This window comes from Gopherus flavomarginatus, chromosome 4, assembly GCF_025201925.1.
Source record: "Gopherus flavomarginatus isolate rGopFla2 chromosome 4, rGopFla2.mat.asm, whole genome shotgun sequence".
Classification (NCBI taxonomy): Eukaryota; Metazoa; Chordata; order Testudines; family Testudinidae; genus Gopherus; species Gopherus flavomarginatus.
Window position 1 is genome coordinate 214,407,446 of NC_066620.1, and position 20,282 is coordinate 214,427,727.

The following is a 20,282-nucleotide window of genomic DNA, read 5'->3' on the forward strand; positions in this document are numbered from 1 at the left end:
TGACCTCTGCTCGAGGCCCTATCAGTCCTGCAGGGATCCCAGCTGGTTGGTCTCTTCTGGGGGAATCTTCAAATCCTCTAGGCCTAGGTGGTCTCCGTCCCCGGACCTTCTGGCAGCTACTGGATCTCTCCCAACTGATCCTCAGCTTTTCATACACTAAGGAGGGGTTCTCTTCCTTATGGCAGTTAGCAGCACTGTGCCCATCCTGACCACACCGGTAGCAAAAGAAGTGTCCTTTCTCCATTCGGCGAGGTGGGACGGTGACTCTAGATACTGACTTCTCTATCATCACAGTCTGAGGCTCCTTATTCCGGGAAGTCTTAGCTTGGTCAATGATGCTTTGCAGCTCAGCTATCCGTTCTGTCAGGACCTGCATTTGTTGGGCAAGTTCCTCTGTGGTGCTCACCATCAGTACACTGGCCATTGGCGGTGGCGTCGTACTGGCTCGTTCCAATGTTTGGGCTTCCCAACACTCGCTGGCTGCCTGCCTTTCTTCTTCTTCCCTGACCTCCTTTATCAGCTGGGAGTAACTTGGGGGATGTTCCTGCTGTTCTCTTAGTCGGAGATGAAGTAGGATTGGGTTCCGATACTGAGTCCCTCTTACAACTTGAGCCAGTCTGGTCTGATCCATCTGCTCAGCAGTCACTGCTCCCCTCATAACAGCTCTCTGAAGTAGTCTCTCCAGCCTCTGTATATAGGCTGAAATTTTCTCACCCCTTTGCTGTCGGGAATTAATGAATTTACAGTAACTGTCCTCAGGGCCCTCTACGCTCCCAAAGGTATTATCAAGGGCCTCTAGGCAGTCCTTCACACTGACCTCAGGGTCAGTGAGCTTCAGGGTGCGAATTACATCTAATGCTGGGCCACTAAGGCTCTCTATTAGACATCGTCGCTTTTCTACATCGGGTACGGCCCACTCCCGCAGCATTTCAGTAGTATGCTCCGACCAGAGTTCAAACTCCTCTTCCCCATCAAATAACCTTAACTTACGACAAGAGTTCAACGTAGCATAGGCCAACACAATCTTTTCCAATATATGCCCCAGTGCTTTTGCCCAATCATAGGCTGAGTCTGCCGCCCCTGAGCTAGAGGCTGCAGGACTGGGGCCCAACAAACCCGACATATTAGCCATTATACAAACAGTAGTTTCCTCAAAATATAAACATAATTATTTCCCAATACAGTGGAACACTCAACAAGTGCTTGCGAGGGGTACTGACCCAGGGATCCCGGACGAGCCCCCAAAAATGTAACCCTTCTGCCCCTCTAGTTGGCAGCAACAAGGGCCGGGTTCAGTATCCAGGGGTTCCGTTTCAGTAACACAATGCATAACCGGCTCGAGCCCCCACCCAGTGACCTGGGACACTCACATACCACACCCCCCTGGGCGCCTCTAGGAGGCCATACTTCCCCTCTCGCAAGCACGGAGTCTGAGTGTAGCAAAATCTTTTTTAATAAAGGAAGGAATCAATGCGGCATCCCATTGGAGAAACACCACAAACAGGGTTATAACACAAACCATAAACAAAAACCCACCTCCAAGTACGTTTGGCACTGTCCTTTTTCCGCTTAGGGTTTTAAGTCCAATCACCCCAAAGTCCAACAACCCAAAAGTCTCTGGTCAATGCCACCCCAGGGTTCGAGAGTCTATCTGTAGAGGTCCCTCCCCCTAGCCTGGGTAGAAAGGGGCACCTTACGTGGTCCAGGGCCAACTGCCCTGCCTCTCCGTGGGTTCTGCTTCCGCCTTCTCCACGAACTGCTGCGCTTCACCAGCCGCTCCACTCTGCTCCTCCAGCCGTCCTCAGGAACTGCTCCGCTCCACCAGCTGCTCTGCTCCATGAGCTGCTCTGCAAAACTGCTCGGCTCCGCTCACTCTGTGGGCCGCTCCACCCGTCCCACAGCTACTCCGCTCTGCTGCCCCCAGCTGTCCTGTGATCCGCTCCAGCCGTCCCCGCAACTGCTCCACTCCGCCAGCTGCTCTGTTCCACAGCATATCTTCAGGCTCCCCCACTAGCTAGCACAATGCTCAGTGCTCTCAGCTCAGTCATTTCAGCTTTTTTGTGATTTCAACTCTTAGTGATCTCAGCTCTTAGTGGGGGAGCCCCAGTGCTAGTGCACCATTAGCCCAAAGTGAGTTCAGCTCAGCAACCTGTATTTAGATTCTTGAGGGAATAAAAAAATCAACTCTGACATTCCACAGTGGAGAGAGGAGGGGGTGGAACTGGTGCTTCTGGCTCCACAAGGCGACTGCACCACCAGGCACAGATACCTGTCCCCAGCCTCTCCACTTCACTGAGTTTTGGAACCCATGTCCCATGTCTAGCAAGTACCACCCAACTGAGGGTGAGTCATTTGTCACCAAGCAGTCCCACTGCTCAGCAGTCTGGGATAGGGTGGGCGTGCCTATGCAAATAAACTCTCTGACATTCTTTCTACCAGATGTCAGGGTAGAGCTTATCCTGACTCTGCTTACATTTGTAAAGAACAAATCGTGTCAAACTAATCTGATAGCATTCTTTGATAGGATAACGAGCCTTGTGGATAAGGGAGAAGCGGCGGATGTTATATACCTAGACTTGAGTAAGCCATTTGATACGGTCTTGCATGATATTCTTATAGATAAACTAGGAAAGTACAATTTAGATGGGGCTACTATAAGGTGGGTGCATAACTGGCTGGAGAACCGTACTCAGAGAGTAGTTATTAATGGCTCCCAATCCTGCTGGAAAGGTATAACAAGTGGGGTTCCGCAGGGGTCTGTTTTGGGACCGGCTCTGTTCAATATTTTCATCAACAATTTAGATGCTGGCATAGAAAGTACGCTTATTAAGTTTGCGGACGATACCAAACTGGGAGGGATTGCAACTGCTTTGGAGGACAGGGTCAAAATTCAAAATGATCTGAACAAATTGGAGAAATGGTCTGAGGTAAACAGGATGAAGTTCAATAAAGACAAATGCAAAGTGCTCCACTTAGGAAGGAACAATCAGTTTCACACGTACAGAATGGGAAGAGACTGTCTAGGAAGGAGTATGGCAGAAAGAGATCTAGGGGTCATAGTGGACCACAAGCTAAATATGAGTCAACAGTGTGATACTGTTGCAAAAAAAGCAAACGTGATTCTGGGATGCATTAACAGGTATGTTGTAAACAAGACACGAGAAGTCATTCTTCCGCTCTACTCTGCGCTGGTTAGGCCTCAACTGGAATATTGTGTCCAGTTCTGGGCACCGCATTTCAAGAAAGATGTGGAGAAATTGGAGAGGGTCCAGAGAAGAGCAACAAGAATGATTAAAGGTCTTGAGAACATGACCTATGAAGGAAGGCTGAAGGAATTGGGTTTGTTTAGTTTGGAAAAGAGAAGACTGAGAGGGGACATGATAGCAGTTTTCAGGTATCTAAAAGGGTGTCATCAGGAGGAGGGAGAAAACTTGTTCACCTTAGCCTCCAATGATAGAACAAGAAGCAATGGGCTTAAACTGCAGCAAGGGAGATTTAGGTTGGATATTAGGAAAAAGTTCCTAACTGTCAGGGTAGTTAAACACTGGAATAGATTGCCTAGGAAAGTTGTGGAATCTCCATCTCTGGAGCTATTTAAGAGTAGGTTAGATAAATGTCTATTAGGGATGGTCTAGACAGTATTTGGTCCTGCCATGAGGGCAGGGGACTGGACTCGATGACCTCTCGAGGTCCCTTCCAGTCCTAGAGTCTATGAGTCTATGAGTCTATCATGACAGGTGCCAACGGGCGCGTCTCCTGGAGCTCAAACAGCAGAGCTGCCTCTTTCACCCATGAGAGTCCCAGATTTGAGAGCCCGCCGGGGGCCAATCACCTCCGTTGGGGGTGCAGCCCTGTGAGTGCAGGAGCGTGTCTCCTGGCACCATGCCGGGTAGCTGCCTGGCGGGGTTTTAGCTGCATGTCTGCCAGGACGGGGTATCTTGGAGCTGAACGTCATCGCTTCAGTGCTCCTCACTTGGGGGGGTGTCAGTCATCTGGGCGTGGTGCAATAATCCCTGAGGAGTGAATGCAGGAACGTAAAACCCTCCTGTCCCGACCGGGCATGGGGGAACCGGTGAAGGAGGCGCTGACCGGACGCTCACGAGGCGTTTCGGTGGAGCGGCTCCTAATTGGTGTCGTGTCTCTTCCAGATCGGCCCGGCTGGCAAGTCGGACCTGCCTCCAATCGATGGGCCGACGGACACGGAGCAGGGTCCCATCCTGCCAGTGCCCCTGGGGATCCGACCTGTGCTGAGTAAATACAGAGTGGAGGTAACAACCCTGGGGATGCTGCTCATCCGCAGGCCCCAGCTGCTTCCTGGGTCGCTGGCTTTCGGTGTCTGGGCTCACAGTGGTGTCAATAAACAACACAAATGGCCACGTCCGAACTGCATGGCAGAGGCCACGTGGGGCTGTTTCGGGTGGCACCGGGGGTGCTTAGGAGAGCCCACTATAATATCTGGGGCGGGGTCCAGACTCAGTGCTGGGGTATCCTGGCACGGCTAGAGGGCAGGGAAGTTTGCTCAGCTGCCGGATGTCAGAGGCGGAGGCTCTCAGCCAGGCACAGGCAGCCCGAGGCTTGGTGTCCCCAGCCGATATCACACCAAGGCCCTTTACCCTGGGCTCCCGGTGCCACGTCTGTCAGACACAGGCCGTGGGCGGCTCTCAGCTCCTCACCTCAGCGCCTTCCCTTCGACCCAGATCCTGTTCTGGGGCCTGCGGGACCTGAAGCGGGTGAACCTGGCCCAGGTGGACCGGCCCCGGGTGGACATCGAGTGCGCCGGCAAGGGCGTTCAGTCGGCTCTGATCCAGAACTACAAGAAAAACCCCAACTTCAGCACCCTGGTCAAGTGGTTTGAAGTGGTGAGTTGGGCCTGCTCCAGGGCAGTGGGGAGGGGGATAGCTGAGCCCTGCCTGGCCGGGAGAGGCCATTCTTACCCCTCCTGAGCAGGGCCAGGGGTGGGAGCCCCATGGGGGAGGGGGCCAGCAGGAGCAGCTGGTCTGGGTTGGGGGGCTAGTGGGCTGGGATCCAACTGCCTCCTGAGTTCTTACCCTGACTCAGGCAGCGACTCCCTGGGTGGTCATGGGCAAGTCACTGACCCTCTCTGCCTTGGTTTCCCCTCTGGGCCTATAGGGCTGCGGGGCTGTGCTCGGCAGTGCTGGCGCAGCACCGTGTCACGAAGGGCCTCTATTAATGTAGGCCGATTAATAGGGCCCATCCCACTCCCGCGTGGTTCGGGGCCCTGCGCTCTCCCCCACTGGAAAGCAATCCCCTTCTCCCCTGCCGAGGCGGTCGCTTGAGGGCTGCCTTTCCCCCGACGGGAGTGAGTCCTGCTTGGCTGGGGAAGGAAACTGACTTAGCATTCACCCTCCGATGGGACCCTGGTCTGAGCCTCCCCCAAAATAACCCACAACCCCCTACGACGGGGACCCATTCCCTTCCAGGACCTCCCGGAGAACGAGCTGCTCCACCCACCCCTGAACATCCGGGTGGTGGACTGCCGGGCCTTTGGCCGGTACACACTGGTGGGCTCCCACGCCGTCAGCTCCCTGAGGAGGTTCATCCACCGGCCCCCAGACAAGAAATCCCAGCACTGGAACACTGCAGGTACCAGCAGGGCGGATTCCCTGGACTGCGTGTGGCCCCCGGCCCCAGAACAGGGCAGGGATGGGCAGAGAGTGATAGACAGGATGTGGAGTTTCCTGCTCATTAAAGCACCTAACTAAGCAGAGGGCAGGCAAGAGCCAGGCAGGGCTCCAGGGAGGGAGCGTCAGGTCAGGACAAGGGATGGGGGTCAGATGGGTGGGAGATTCCGGGGCTTGCTCAGTGGGTTGAGGCGTCAGTATCCCTGTGGAACCCACCCAGGCCCAGATAACAAAGCCCACCTCCGGACCGGTGCAGGCCCAGTATCTGACAGCCGCAGCATCCCCTCGGGCAGGGACCGTGCCTGGAGAGCTCTGTGTATGCCGACGGCACCGCATGAGGAAGAAATAACCCCAGGGATTAGCGGGGCAAAGGCCACCTCTTGTGCAGCCACACAGGCTTCTCCATAGCGAGGGCACAGGGGCCTCGAAAGAGAGTCCAAGGCTGAGGCTGATGCCTCCATCCACATGGCACTAGTGCTGTGGGTACGTAGAAGCCACCCGTACCCCAGCCCGTCCCTGCAGCTCCATGCTGCAGCACGAAATTCCCACTCATCCACGTGTGCTAGCTGGTATTGCAGATGTGAGCGCCGACCGAGTGGCCCTTCTCCTACAGTGACTCTGGCTGTGTTGCGTTTTCCTTTGAGGGCAGGTGTTTCCTTGCCCCTGATTTTTGTTCCCTGGACCGTTCCTGTTTCTTATCTCTTTTCCCCATCACCCCCCTCCCTCACATTCCTGCTCCCCGGTCTTTTTGGGTCTCCTCTACACTGGCTCCTCTCTGCCTCTCTCTCTCTGTCCTCTGTCCAGCTAAACTGCTCAATGGCTATTTGGCCCTGGCCAACGGAGGCCCATGCTATCATCCCCCAGGTGAAATTGTCATCAACATGGAACCAGAGGTGCCCATCAAGAAGATGGAGACCATGGTGAAGCTGGAGGCAGTGAGTATCTGAGCAGCCAAGCTCATTCCTTGAGCGGCGTGTTTCTTTGCAAAGCTACAGCCCCCGGGGGTGCTCCACCCAAAGCAGGGGCCACCCATCTGATGGGACGTGCAACCAAACTGACGCCCTGAGTGAAGGGCATAGGCTGGCCCCACGCTGGCCTGGGAGGGTGCACATGGTGCTACCTGCACAGAGAGCCCCCGTCTGGGAATGAGAGCACATAGAGATTGTAATTCTGCTTCAAGGAGTAACAACCAGCACACACAGCGCAGCACTCATACAAACCAGGGTACCCGTCTCAGCAACCCTACAATAATGACCAGCACACACAGCGCAGCACTCATACAAACCAGGGTACCCATCTCAGCAACCCTACAATAATGACCAGCACACACAGCGCAGCACTCATACAAACCAGGGTGCCCGCCTCAGCAACCCTACAGTAACAACGAGCACGCACAGCGCAGCACTCATACAAACCAGGGTACCCTGCCTCAGCAACCCTACAATAACAACCAGCACGCACAGCGCAGCACTCATGCAAACTGGGGTACCCCGCCTCAGCAGCCCTACAATAACAACCAGCACCCACAGCGCAGCGCTCATACAAACCAGGGCACCTGCCTCAGCAACCCTACAATAACAACCAGCACCCACAGCGCAGCACTCATACAAACCGGGGTACCCCGCCTCAGCAACCCTACAATAACAACCAGCACGCACAGCTCAGCGCTCATACAAACCAGGGTACGCGTCTCAGCAACCCTACAATAACAACCAGCACCCACAGCCCAGCACATAACAAACAAGGGTGCCCCACCCTGGCATGTATGAGCAACCCTACAATAACAAACCGACATGCAAAGCTGAAGCAGAAGAAAATGCCTGCATCTGCTCTGTGGATCCATGCATTTCTCCTGAGCCCATCACCCTGCTATCTAGCCCTGTGATATTTAACTGGCAGAGCAGGAGAAGCAGCATCTCCCAATGAATCATCTTGCAAACTTCCCTGGAGATGTCTGTGCCTGTTCACTTTTAGTAATTGCAGTTGTTCATTTCAGGACACCAGACGCCTTGTTCATTTCTTTGGTGTGTGTGTCGTGTGTCTCTGTTCCCAACTCATTGTAGCTGGGTGGCTTGGTGGGTGTCGTGCATGTGTGTGCAAAGCACAGAGGTGCATCCTCGCTCGCTGCTGTGCATTTGCACTAACTGTTTGTTCTCCCCCATTCCCTCTCTTTCCATGTGGCAGAACTCGGACGCAGTGGTGAAGGTTGACGTGGTAAGTGCTGGGCTTGCTGGGCTTTGCCCTGCCCTTGCCTCGCTGCTTGGCTTTGGGGGTGCTGCTATGGGGCATGCGAGGAAGCTAAGTCAGCTGGGCACGCAGCATGGGCCTGACCCCCAGCCCATGGACGTCAAGGGAGTCCTTCCTGTCTATTCACTGGGCACTGGACTGCACATCTGTGCACATCTGTAACTAGCAGTGTCAGTGAAAGCTGGAGCCATGGGGTTAAACCAGTAGTTCTCATCCAGGGGTCCAGAGTCCCCTGGGGGGCCCTGAGCAGATTTCAGGGGGTCCCCCAAGCAGGACCAACATTAGACTTGCTTGCGACTCGGGGCAGAAAGCCAAAGCCCCACTGCATGGGGCTGAAGCCCGGGGCCCTGAGCCCTGCCACCTGGGCTAGCTTTGTGGTGGCCCCTGTGGCATGGGGTCCCAGGCAGTTGCCCTGCTTGTGACCCACTAGTGGCCCTGGCTTTTATATGCAGAAACCCAGTTGTTGTGGCACAGGGGGACCGTGGAGTTTTTATAGCATGTTGGGGGGGCCTCAGAGAGAAAAAGTATGAGAACCCCTGGGGTAGACGGTGAGGCGAGCCCAGAGCCATCATGACCCCAATGGATGGGAGCCCCAAATGGGCTTATGATGGCCAAGTTTGGCCACCAAACCCACCCACCCAGCTCCTAGCGAAGAGCAGATCCTCAGCGGGCTCCGTGGACATCAGTGGAGCAATCTGGAGTGACGCCGGCTGAGACTCTGGCCCGGGAGTGCTGCGGGTGGCGTTTGACCCTTGGGGGCTGCCTGGGAGCGGGGGCTGGCAATGGATGCTGTTCAGAGCAGCGAGGAGCCTCAACCCAAACCTCCACTCCCAACACCTCAGACTTCGCCCGTGGGATTGAGCTCAGGGTTGGACCTCTGCCGCTTTGGGCTCCTCTCTTGGCAGTTGGGCTCTGAGCAGTAGCTAAAATGTCCCAAGGCTGGGCCAGCCCTGTGGTCTCCAAGTGCAGCGCCAAAGCTGCCGCTGACTCCCTGTGTGACTGGGTGAGTCACGTCACTGCTCCGTGCCTCGGTTTCCCCTGCCTGAGCTAACAGTACACAGGCTGGGTTGGGAGGGGATCTAGTTCCCCATCTTGGCTGCAGGGCTCCTTCAGCCTCTCCACATTTCTCTCTCGCTCTTTCTCCCCCTCTGCTGTGCTCCGCCCACCCTGGCAGTCAGAAGAGGAGAAGGAAAAGAAAAAGAAGAAGAAGAAAGGAGGGGGAGAGGAGATCGAGGAGGAGGAGCCAGATGAAAGCATGCTGGACTGGTGGTCCAAGTACTTTGCTTCCATTGAGACTATGAAGGAGGTAGGAGCAGGGCAGGGAGGGAGGGGGCATGGGGTCCAGCCCATGGGAGAATTCACACTGCCAGGCGCGGCTATTTCATCTTCTCGGTTAACATTCAGGGCCAGATTCCCCGGCAGGCGCCGGTACCTTGGCTGCTTTGTGTCACCAGAGCGATGCCGAGGTCCCGGCGAATCTGGCCCCTACAAGCAAAGGTTGGGCATTTCTGGAGCAGCTCCCAGCAGAGGATATGGACACACACATTATCCACGAGGAAGCATAGGAGCTGACAATGAGATACTGAGGCTTTTGTCTCTAGGTCGCTGATTCTTATCCGCTCTGAGTCCACTCCCCATTGCGGCATACAGGGGCCTTCAAAGTAGGCGCTCTCCCAGCCAGTAAATGCCTTCAGCATCATGAGCTACCCCAGCATCCAGAACATAGCTTAGAGCAGCCTCAAGGCAGCTCTAACTTACACAGGGGTCTGGCCAACTCTCTGGCTGGGCCCAAAGGCCTATGGGATACTAAGGTGGCTTAAAGCCTCCTTTACTCCTCCTCACATGAGCCAACTCACTTCTCACATCCCCCTCTCTGTTGTCTTCCTGCCTTGTGGGCATGAGAGAGGAGATTGCAGCTGATATCTCGTTTGGGAACAGAAATAAAACAGCTTCTGACCGCTTGTGGTTAGGAAAGGTCCATGGGACTTTTTGTTCTGTTTTGTTTACTGCAGTACTGGATGTTAACTGTTCTTACTTAGTATTTCTATTATTGTAGTATCAAGGAGTCTCAGTTACAGACTAGGCCTCCAGTGCACTCGGTGCTGTACAAATCCAGAGAATCCCTGCCCCAAAGAACTAGAGCTGGGTGAAATTTTTCATCTGAAACTTTTTTTTGTCAAAACCTCCCCCAGATTTTTGAATATTTTGCAAGTTCATGTCAAATTTGCCAAACTGATTTAGTCAGGGGAAAAAAAACACCTCCCCCCAAAATTTTTAAAATGACAATATTTTGTTCTGACACATTCTGAGATTTTTACTTTTGAAATGACTTTTAATTGTGAAATCTATGTCAGTTTTATTTTAAAAAATGAAAAATCTAAAGGCTTGAAAATAAAACAAACTGGTTTGTTTGATCCAAAATAATAATGAAAAAAAAATTGGTTCACTGAAAAAAATATTTAAAAATTTTCGGAATGGCCAGTGAATTGTAAAATCAGTTTTATTCACCCAGATCTAGCATCAGCCCCAAAGTCTTGGACAAATTCCAGCTTACATTTTGCCTGCATAAAACTCCCCATGCAATGTTAGCTGGTTTTCACTTCCTGTCCTAAATGGTGACTGTGCTGTTATACAGTCGCTGTGCTTCACCCCAGAGCAGGCTGCATTTCAGTGGTGCTACATTTTATATTTTCTAACAGGCTGCAGGCTGAAAGGTATTTGTAGGAATAGAATGTGTCATTCCTGTGCCTGCCCTTTTCTGCATCTCATTGCCCGTCTCATCTCTCTCCAGCAACTCCGGCAGCAGGAAGCGGCCGCAGCAGAAGCCGAGGAGAAGGAGGAACTGGAGATAGCAGAGGGTAAATTTTTGAAAGCATGATACCAAAGCGACGTAGAGATTGATAAAACTGGGGTCAGTGCTAAGATCTCTCTCAGCATTCGGAAAGTTCAGACCGAAATCAGAGCCTCTGCTAAATTCTGTACCTCTGGCTCCAAGCTTGCAGTCTGGGGTCTTGCCACGTATTTCAGTGAAGCCAAACCTGACACACGTCATCTTGCGATGATGGATCATGGCGCAGATGTCTGTCCGACCCAGCCTGCCCGGCTTAGATGTGCCATGGCAGGGAGGCAATGTGGCTAGTGGTTAGCATCTAGTGAGAGTCACTGCCTTGCTGTGTGGCCTTGGGAGAGTCATAGTCTCTCTGTCCATCCCTTCCTCCCGGGGGTCGTCTGCCTGGTGTGTGAGAAGCGCTCAGAGATCTTTGGCTCTATAGAAGTGGCAAATATCATTCTTAATAATAACCCAGCGTGCCAGGTTTCCCCAGTCTGTCCTGCCCCCACCCCCAGGACAGCCATACCGGAAGCAGGATGGCCTGTTTCTCGGATATATTATGTAACCCTTCTGTCCCTCTGAGTTGGCAGCAACAAGGGCCGGGTTCAGTATCCAGGGGTTCCTTTTCAGTAACACCATGTATAACCGGCTCGAGCCCCCACCCAGTGACCTGGGACACTTACATACCACCCCCTCGGGCGCCTCTAGGAGGCAATACTTCCCCACTCGCAAGCACGGAGTCTGAGTGTAGCAAAATCCTTTTAATAAAGGAGGGAAACAATGTGGCATCACATTGGAGAAACACCACAGACAGGATTATAACCCACCTCCAAGTACGTTTGGCACTGTCCTTTTCCCCTTAGGGTCTTAAGTCCAATTACCCCAAAGTCCAACAATCCAAAAGTCTCTGGTCAGTGCCACCCCAGAATTCAAGAGTTTATCTGCAGAGTTTTACCCCCCCCCCCCCACAGCCTGGGTGGAAATGCGGGGGAGTCCACACAAGATGTTAAGGGGCACCTTACATGGACCAGGGCCAACTGCTCTGCGTCTCCGTGGAGTTCTGCTGCAGCCTTCACCACAACCCGCTCCACCACACCAGCTGTGCCGCTCCTCCAGCCGTCCCTGCAAACCACTTCATTCTGCTCACTGTTCCATGGTCTGCTCCATTCTGCCAGCCGCTTAACAATAGGTCTTCAGGCTCCCCCACTAGTTAGCACAGCACTCAGTGATCTCAGCTCAGCTCTTCGTAGGGGAGCCCTGGTGCTGGTGCACCATTGACCCAACATGAATTCAGCTCAGCAGTCTCTAGATGGACTCCTAATGGAATCAAAATTAGCTCTGCTCTTTAACACTGGAGAGAGGAAGATGTGCAAATGGTGTTCCAGGCCCTCAAAAGGGGGTTCCCCCCCCACACACACACACACTACCACCCAACTGAAGTTGAGTCATCTCTGTCACAACGCAGTCCCACAGCTCCCCATTCACACAATCAGGGTGGCAAACTTTTTTTTCCTCCTGCCCCAATAACAAAGAAATTGGGATCCCAGAACTGTTGAAATAACCATCCCAGTCTGCTGTGGGCTTATGCTGAGTAGCGGGAGTGGGTGCCAATGCAAATGCTCATATCTCTTTCCCCATTCTTTGAAATTCTTGGAATTCTTTCCACATTCCCTACAATTCACCACCAGATGTCAGGGTAGCTCTCATCCTGACTGCTTACAGTTATATCCCCTTGGGTCACACCCTACTCCCTGTTATGCTGGTGTCATGTCATTGCCTTCAGGGAGGCTGTGGGCAACTCACAGGGTAGCGTAGCTCAGGGACTAGCGTACAGCAGTACCTGCCCTGAGACATGGCTGTGCGCATCTCCAGTGTGTGCCACCCGTGGATCTCCAAGCGCTTCACTCCCCCCAAAGATGTCCACCCTAACACTGCCCTGGGGAGGTGAGCAGGCGTCACTAGCCCTGTTTCACAAATGGGGAAACCGAGGCACAGGGCAATTAAGTGACTTTCCCAAGATCACACGGTGAATCTGTAGATGATGCCAGGAACAGAACCAGAATCCCTGATGTCCAACCCTGTGCTTTTCCCGCTAGGCGTTGCTGATCATGTCAGTTGCATCCCAGTAGCATTAAGAAGCAGCTGGGTTGATCTGGCCCTTCCTGGAGTTGAGCCCTTCTGGGATCTCACTCACCACTCGGGTGAGGCGTGCAGGGTGGTTGTGATCCCTGCAATCGCTGCTCTGGCAGACTGCTCACACCTGTTTGCTAGGTTATTTAATAATTTGAAGGTTCTGAGGTTAAGTAACCTGCTGCGAAAGGCAGGCCCCATCCATGTGTCTCTGGGGGATTGATTCAGACTAGCAGGAAGAACTAATGCAGCCCACGCTGGCTACGAATGTCAGTGGTGTGTCTAACTGGGCAAGGACGGTCCGGGCTGTGCAGCAAACGGTCGGTACGTTGGGAATCCTTCAGGCTTGGAGAGGGGTCTCCAGGAATGGGGTGTAGGGACTCTCACCTCTGAGTTCTGGACTGCGGTCAGTTCCCCTCAGAGGACTGATGTTTGGGGTGGCTGGGTGTCTCTGGGCAATCCCCTTCTAGGGTCTGATCCACTCTCCCTTACTCCCAGAAGTCAGCCCCGCTGGCTGCAGCGGAGCCGCTCATGTGGGTAAGGGCTATAGGGCGGGGCCATAGATGGTACCGCGTAGCTCCCCGCTGGCTAGCTCATCACATTGGGGGCAGGGTGACTGGTGAGGAGGAAGCTCGCCGTGCTGCTCCCATCTCTACCTGTTCTTTGGGGAGGAAGCCTGCAGCCTTGGGGCCATCGGCCCAGCACCTCTCACTGTGTGGGGCCAGACCCTCAGCTGGTGGGAGTCAGTTCAGCTCTGCTGACCCCGGTGGGCTGGTTTGCACCAGCTGCGGATCCGGCCCATTGATGTCAGTGGAGCTGGGCTGGTTTGCACCAGCCGCGGATCCGGCCCATTGATGTCAGTGGAGCTGGGCTGGTTTGCACCAGCCGCGGATCTGGCCCATTGATGTCAGTGGAGCTGGGCTGGTTTGCACCAGCCGCGGATCTGGCCCATTGATGTCAGTGGAGCTGGGCTGATTTGCACCAACCGCGGATCTGGCCCGTTGCCATCAGCGGCAATACGCTGTTTGCACCCAGTGCCATTCAGCTGCCACGTGGTCTCTGCCCGTGGCCGACATCTGGGGGAGCAGGAGCCTGGGTGTGTGTACCTGGGTGCTGGTCACTGGTGCGCCGGGGTGCGTGGAATCAGCAGCCAGTCGGGAGGAGGGGCCTGGTCTCAGCTCAGTCCCCGGGCTCTGCACCACGAGAAGCGCCAGGTTCCTCCCTGCAGAACCCCCAGCGCTCAGCCCTGGCTCCAAGTCTCTTCACCCCAGTCGCGAGGTCACTCTGGCTGCTCTTGGCACGGTGTCTCTGGCCTCCCATACTTGTCTTTGCCAGCCATTCCTAAGCGGAGCCTGGCCACAGTCAGCTTCCGCCACGCATGCTCTACCCTCCTGCTTTCACACTGTGCATTTGTCTGTCCCAGTCTGTCTGTTCTCATCTGCACGGCAAAGACACCATGAAAGTTGGCAAGACAGAGACAGCAAAGGAAGAGGAAACCCCCAAAGACTTTGGGATGGGTCTGGGGGAACCTTAGATCTTGGGAAAAAGTGTCCACAGTTCCCTTTCGAACAAACCTGTGTTGGCTGCCTGGGTAACACACGTGTGTCGTGGCTGCTCTGCATATTACTGCTGCCACCTAGTGGGATTGCTCCTTTAGCTCCAGTGGTCAAGCTCTGTGCTGTGGGCTGAAGATCTAGGCTTCAGACCTGCTGACAATCCATGCTGGGGTTGTTCCCCTGCTGCAAAGCATCATGGGGTCTGGGCATGGACACTTACTCTGCTCAAGGGCAGTGGGGTGGCAAGACCTATTGGGGTAAATAAGGTGCCCTCGATATTTTTCTTTCAACTGAGGCTTAAAACTCAGTTCTCCTATCACTTGTTCCAGTGTAGTAATGGTGATTTCCGGGGAGTTGCCCCTGGATCTCACTTGTGTGAGAAGGGAATCCAGCCCTTCATCAGAGCTCCTGAGACCAAAAGGACATTTAACCACTGGTCCATCAGCAAATTGGACATTACACCCCCGGGCCAGGTTGTGCCGGATGACCTGCTGGGATGGGGGTTGCCCATGTGAGCCGTAGGCTGTAGGTTTAGCCGTTGGCTGTCAGCTTTCATGCACACCATGGTTGAGTGTCCTGTGTTCATCCCACCCCCACCCCCATCTCCACCTCCTTCCCATCCGTCTCTCCCCTTGGACTCCAGAAATCAAACTTGATGACTCTCCTATGAAAGGCTTCAAGGGCCAGGCAAAGACCAAGGAGAAAGTCAAGGCACCCAAAGAGGACAAGAAGAAGAAGCAGCAACAGCCACCTGAGGCCCCTGAGAAGAAGAGCAAACAGAAGATTGACGAACTGAAGGTGAGTGCCAGCCACTCAGGGGCTAGGGTGGGTGCCAGATCCCAGCCTGGGGAGGGACTGGTGGCCCATGGGCTTGGCCATTTGTCCTGAAAGCGTTACACCTCCTAAGGCGCAAAGTAATACACACTGCGAAAAACAATCCCAACTCTACAGACACAATGATGGGTTCTAAATTAGCTGTTCCACCTGAGAAAGGGATCTTGGAGTCACCATCAATAGTTCCGTGAAAACTTCCGCTCAATACTCAGCAGTGGTCAGAAGGGTTAACAGAAGATTGGGAACTGTTAGGAAAGGGATAGAAAATAAGACAGACACTATAAACCTTGGTGCTCCCAGAGCTTGAATACTGCGTGCCGTTCTGGTCGCCCCATCTCAGAAAGGATATAGGGGCACTGGAAAGGTTTAGAGAAGGGCAGCAAAGATGATCGGGGTGCGGAACGGCTTTCCGACGAGGAGAGACTAAAAAGATTTGAGCTGTTCAGCTTAGGAAAGTGACGACTAAGGGGGCATGTGATCGACGGTATAAAATTGTGAGTGATGCGGCAACGGTGACTAGAGAAGTGTTGTTTACGCTTTCCCAAAATATAAAAACCAAGGGTCACCCAATGAAATTAATAGGCATCTGTTTAATACAAACCAAAAGTACGTTTTCCACACAACACAACTAACCTGTGGAACTTGTTGTCAGGGGATGTTGTGAAGGCCAAAAGTATAACTGGGTGCAAGAAAGAACTAGAGAAGTTCATGGAGGGCAGGTCCATCAATGGCTATTAGCCACGATGGTCAGGGACACAACCCCAAGCTTGGAGCAACCCTGAACCTCCAACTGAAGCTGGGAGTACAAGATGGGTGGATCACCCCATAACTGCTGTTCTGTACACTCCCCAAGGGGCTCTGGTACGGGCTGCTGCTGGAGACAGGACACTGGGCTAGATGGACCATGCTCTGACCCAGTCTGGCCATTCCTACGTTCTTAGGACTGGAAGGGGCTCAGATAACATGGGGAGGAGGAGATAAGACCCCAACAGAATAGAGCCCCGTGGTCATTGCCATGGGCATTTCTCTCATTATTTGTGCGGGTCACAGGGAAGCCAAGGTTAGTTTCAGCACAGGACGTTTCTTGGGCTCTGCCATGGCTAGCAGTGAGATGTGCTACACTGCGGCACAGTCTCCCAAGGGAGTGGATGCAAACTCCCTCACTTGCTCCAGTTACAAGGGGACTTGATAAAGCCCCGGGAAAGGTCCTGCAGGAAGCAGACCTGCATTGGCTATGGGAGGAGCTGGGCTGTGATCTGGTTTTTCCTTCTCTGCTTTCTGAGGCCAGGTCTGGCCTTGCAGTTCCCTAGGAAGCTCAGGAGTCATCCCACACGTTGTTGCTGTTGGCTGGGAATTACCAGCATTAGGTGCCCAATCCCCAATGGTGTTTAATGGGAGTTGGGAGCCCACTGCCCTCGGGTGCTCTGGGCTCCCAGCCTGGGTTGCTGCTGTTGGCACAGGGAACGTTTGCGCCCCACGACTTTCTGCTCCGCCTTCCTAGGTCTACAACAAAGAACTGGAAATGGAGTTCGACAGCTTTGAAGACTGGCTGCACACGTTCAGCCTCTTCCGGGGCAAGATCGGGGACAACGACGACACCACAATGGAGGAAGAGCGGATAGTGGGCCGGTTCAAGGTGAGTCGGTCCCAGCCAGGAGACCCCCCTGTGGGCAGGAAAATGGATCAGCTACAATAGAAATCAATTCACGGGGAACCCAACTGAACCCTGCTCCAGCACCTTCAACCTTGCTCCCTTGAGGTGTTAGCCTGTTAGAGCGAGTAAGCTCTCCTGGGCTGAGACAGATCAGCACACAGATGGGAGACCTCCAGCGGATCTATCAGCAAGACTGTTATGGGCTAAGAGCTGCTTCTGGAGAGTGTAGAGGTGGAACCATGTGGCCTGGCCTGCCCTGCCCACTGTGGGGTAACCCCCCCTTGGTCACAACCTGCCCCAGTCAGTCAGTGTCTCTTTAATTCCTGCAGTATCCACATGGGCTAGCCACCACATAGAGCCAGTGCCCAGACCCACAGTATATCCTTCAGCAAATCCTTCCCTTCCCCAGGCTTCCCAGATTACGGGCCAGTCCTGTGACTTCTCCACTGGCCTCTTCTCGACTCAGACAGGTAGCCCTGTTGGCGCCAATGGGGCTATTGGCTTATGCAAATACTCACTCCAGAGAGGAAGGACTTACGAGATTGGCCCCTGTGACGATGCGGTTCTGGCGGGACCCAACTGAGAGTTCAGGACAATTTGCTCCAACAGGGCAGTTACCGCCCAAGGCTGAGGTTTTTCCACCTCTAAGGCAAACCAAACCAGCCAGACAAAGAGGACTTTGGTCTCATCCCACTGGCTAACCACAAGTCACACAAGCAATTCCCTTAGACACTCCAGTCTCCCCGTATCACCAACAGTGCCACTCGTCATGGAGATGAATGGTTATGAAAACCAACACCCCAATAAAGGAAAAAGTTTCTCTCAATCCCAAAGAATCAAGCCCCAGACCCAGGTCAATATACACATCAGATCTTACCCACAAATCACGCTGTTGCCAATACTTTAGAATCTAAAATCTAAAGGTTTATTCATAAAGGTAAAAAGATAGAGATGAGAGCTAGAATTGGTTAAATGAAATCAATTACATACAGTAATGGCAAAGTTCTTGGTTCAGGCTTGTAGCAGTGATGGAATAAACTGCAGGTTTAAATCAAGTCTCTGGAACATCCCCCGCTGGGATGGGTCATTCAGTCCTTTGTTCAGAGCTTCAGTTTGTAGCAAAGTCCCTCCAGAGGTAAGAAGCAGGATTGAAGACAAGATGGAGATGAGGCATCAGCCTTATATAGGCACTTCCAGGTGTAAGATCCTCCTTGTTCTTACTGTGGAAAATTACAGCAACATGGAGTCTGCAGTCACATGGGCAAGTCCCTGCACACCCTGCTGAGTTACAAGGCGTATCTGCCTCCTGTCAATGGGTCAATTGTGTAGCTGATGGTCCTTAATGGGCCATCAAGCAGGCTAGGCAGAGCTGACACCAACTTATCTGGGATGTCTACCAGAAGCACGGTACAAATTTGAAATTCAGACAGTACAGAGCCAATATTCATAACTTCAACTACGAAATTGATACTCAGATACAGACAGCATAATCATAACCAACAATCCATAACCTTGTCTTAGACACCTCATTTGACCCCCTTTATACAAGATTTGGTGCCACTACGGGACTTTGGTTGCAACCATGTTCTATATGGTCCCAGATTATATTAATAACATCACAGCTCCCCACAAAGGTATTTCACATGGGGGTGGAATCACAGCCCGTTACAAGCAGGGCTGTCTAGGAAACAGGTTTTCCATCCTGCCAAAAGTGTTAAGATTTTGGGAGTGTGGGGGGAGGGGAATTCATCCCCAGTTGGGAGGAAACAACACATTTTTATTGCGAACCAAAGTTCTGACAAAAAGATGTGCGTCTGGCCAATGGAAATGGTTTGTTCTGAGATGTTCAAAATGTTTCATTTTGATTTTGGCCCTTTTAACATTTTTTTTTTTAAATCTAAGTCAATTTTGATACAAAAAGATCAAAACTTTTTGTTCCGCAAATGTTGAAACGAGACATTTCTGCTGGAAAACGATTTCCACAAACGCTTTCCAGCCAGTTCCAGTGACAATTTTCAAAATGACAGCAATGAATTTCCATCAGAAGAAACTGGCTGGCAGTTGCCCACCCAGTCTCCTATTGTAAGTTCAGGGACATGGAAATCAGCAGCTGTGTGGTGTCTCCTGAATTCTCTGGCCCATCAGTAAATGTCCTCTCCCTCCATTGCTTAGGTTTCATGGAGCTCTCACTTACCGCTTTCACCTCCAAACTCACTACCTACAGATGCTGAGACTCAGTCTATACCAGGGGCGGGCAAACTTTTTGGCCTGAGGCCCACATCAGGTTTCCGAAATTGTATGGAGGGCAGGGTAGCGGAGGCTGTGGCCCGGCCCCCGCCCCCATCCAACCCCCTCCTGCTTCTTGACCCCTGATGGCCCCTCCAGGACTCCTGCCCCATCCAACCACCCCTTCTCCCTGTCCCCTGACCTCCCCCCGAACCCCCATCCCTGACTGCCCTCTGCTGCCCCATCCAACCCCTCCTCTCCTTCCTGACGGCCCCCAGGACCCCTGCCCCATCCAACCACTCCTTCTCCCTGTCCTCTGACTGCTCCCAGCTGCCCCATCCAAGCCCCGCTCCTTCCTGACTGCCCCCTGGGGCCCCTGCCCCCATTCAACCCCCCCCCCTGCTCCCCGCCCTCTGACCGCCCCGACCCCTATGCACCCCCCCACCCACTGACCACCACCCTGAACTCCCCTGTCCTCTATCCAAGCCCCCCGCTCCCTGCCCCCTGCCCCCTGACTGTGCTGCCGGAGCACTGGTGGCTGGCGGTGCTACAGCCACGCCACCCAGACAGGCAGCCGTGCCACCCGGCCGGAGCCAGCCACACCACCACACAGCACAGAGCACCGGGTCAGGCCGCGGCTCTGCAGCTGCGCTGCCCAGCAAGAGCTCACAGCCCCACCGCCCAGAGCATTGCACTGGCGGTGGAGGGAGCTGAGGCTGCAGGGGAGGGGGAACTGCAGGGGAGGGGCCGGGGGCAGCCTCCTGGGGCAGGACCTCAGGGGCCAGGCAGGAGGGTCCCACAGGCCGGATGTGACCCACGGGCCATCGTTTACCCACCTCTGATCTACACTTAAAAGTCACATCGACATAACTACCTTGTTCAAGGGTGTGAAAAAACCACACCCTGACCTATGTTGCTGTGCCAACCTAGCCCCCCAGAATAAACACAGCCAGGTCAACGAAAGAGACAGGCTTAGATAGTCCAGCCATCCTGCAGACTTCATTCACTGAGAGTTCATTTTCCTCATTCAGATTCCATAAAACAGAGAGACTTGCAAGTTTGGTGAAGCTTCAAAATCTGACCTACCTAGCTAGAGGCAGGCTATTGGCTGGATTTTCAGTGGTTCAGTGTATCAGCCACTCCTGCAGCCCTAGGGCGACCAG

The 20,282-nt window shown here is 53.5% G+C and overlaps 1 protein-coding gene across 10 annotated transcripts in view; it reads left to right on the forward strand.

The window, feature by feature from the left end:
- Positions 1-20,282, forward strand: part of OTOF (otoferlin) — a 206,911-nt gene that overhangs the window by 165,390 nt on the left and 21,239 nt on the right. For 3 of the 10 annotated variants that reach the window (XM_050948699.1, XM_050948698.1, XM_050948697.1), the window contains 9 exons: positions 4,149-4,268; positions 4,698-4,859; positions 5,442-5,604; positions 6,507-6,577; positions 7,827-7,856; positions 9,064-9,195; positions 10,681-10,747; positions 15,079-15,203; positions 16,741-16,875. In XM_050948699.1, coding sequence (XP_050804656.1) covers positions 4,149-4,268; positions 4,698-4,859; positions 5,442-5,604; positions 6,507-6,577; positions 7,827-7,856; positions 9,064-9,195; positions 10,681-10,747; positions 15,079-15,203; positions 16,741-16,875 — 1,005 coding nt within the window. Of the gene's footprint in view, positions 1-4,148; positions 4,269-4,697; positions 4,860-5,441; positions 5,605-6,446; positions 6,578-7,826; positions 7,861-9,063; positions 9,196-10,680; positions 10,748-15,048; positions 15,204-16,740; positions 16,876-20,282 lie in introns of all 10 variants that reach the window. The other 7 variants (XM_050948692.1, XM_050948691.1, XM_050948690.1 and 4 more) reach the window with 4 other exon arrangements.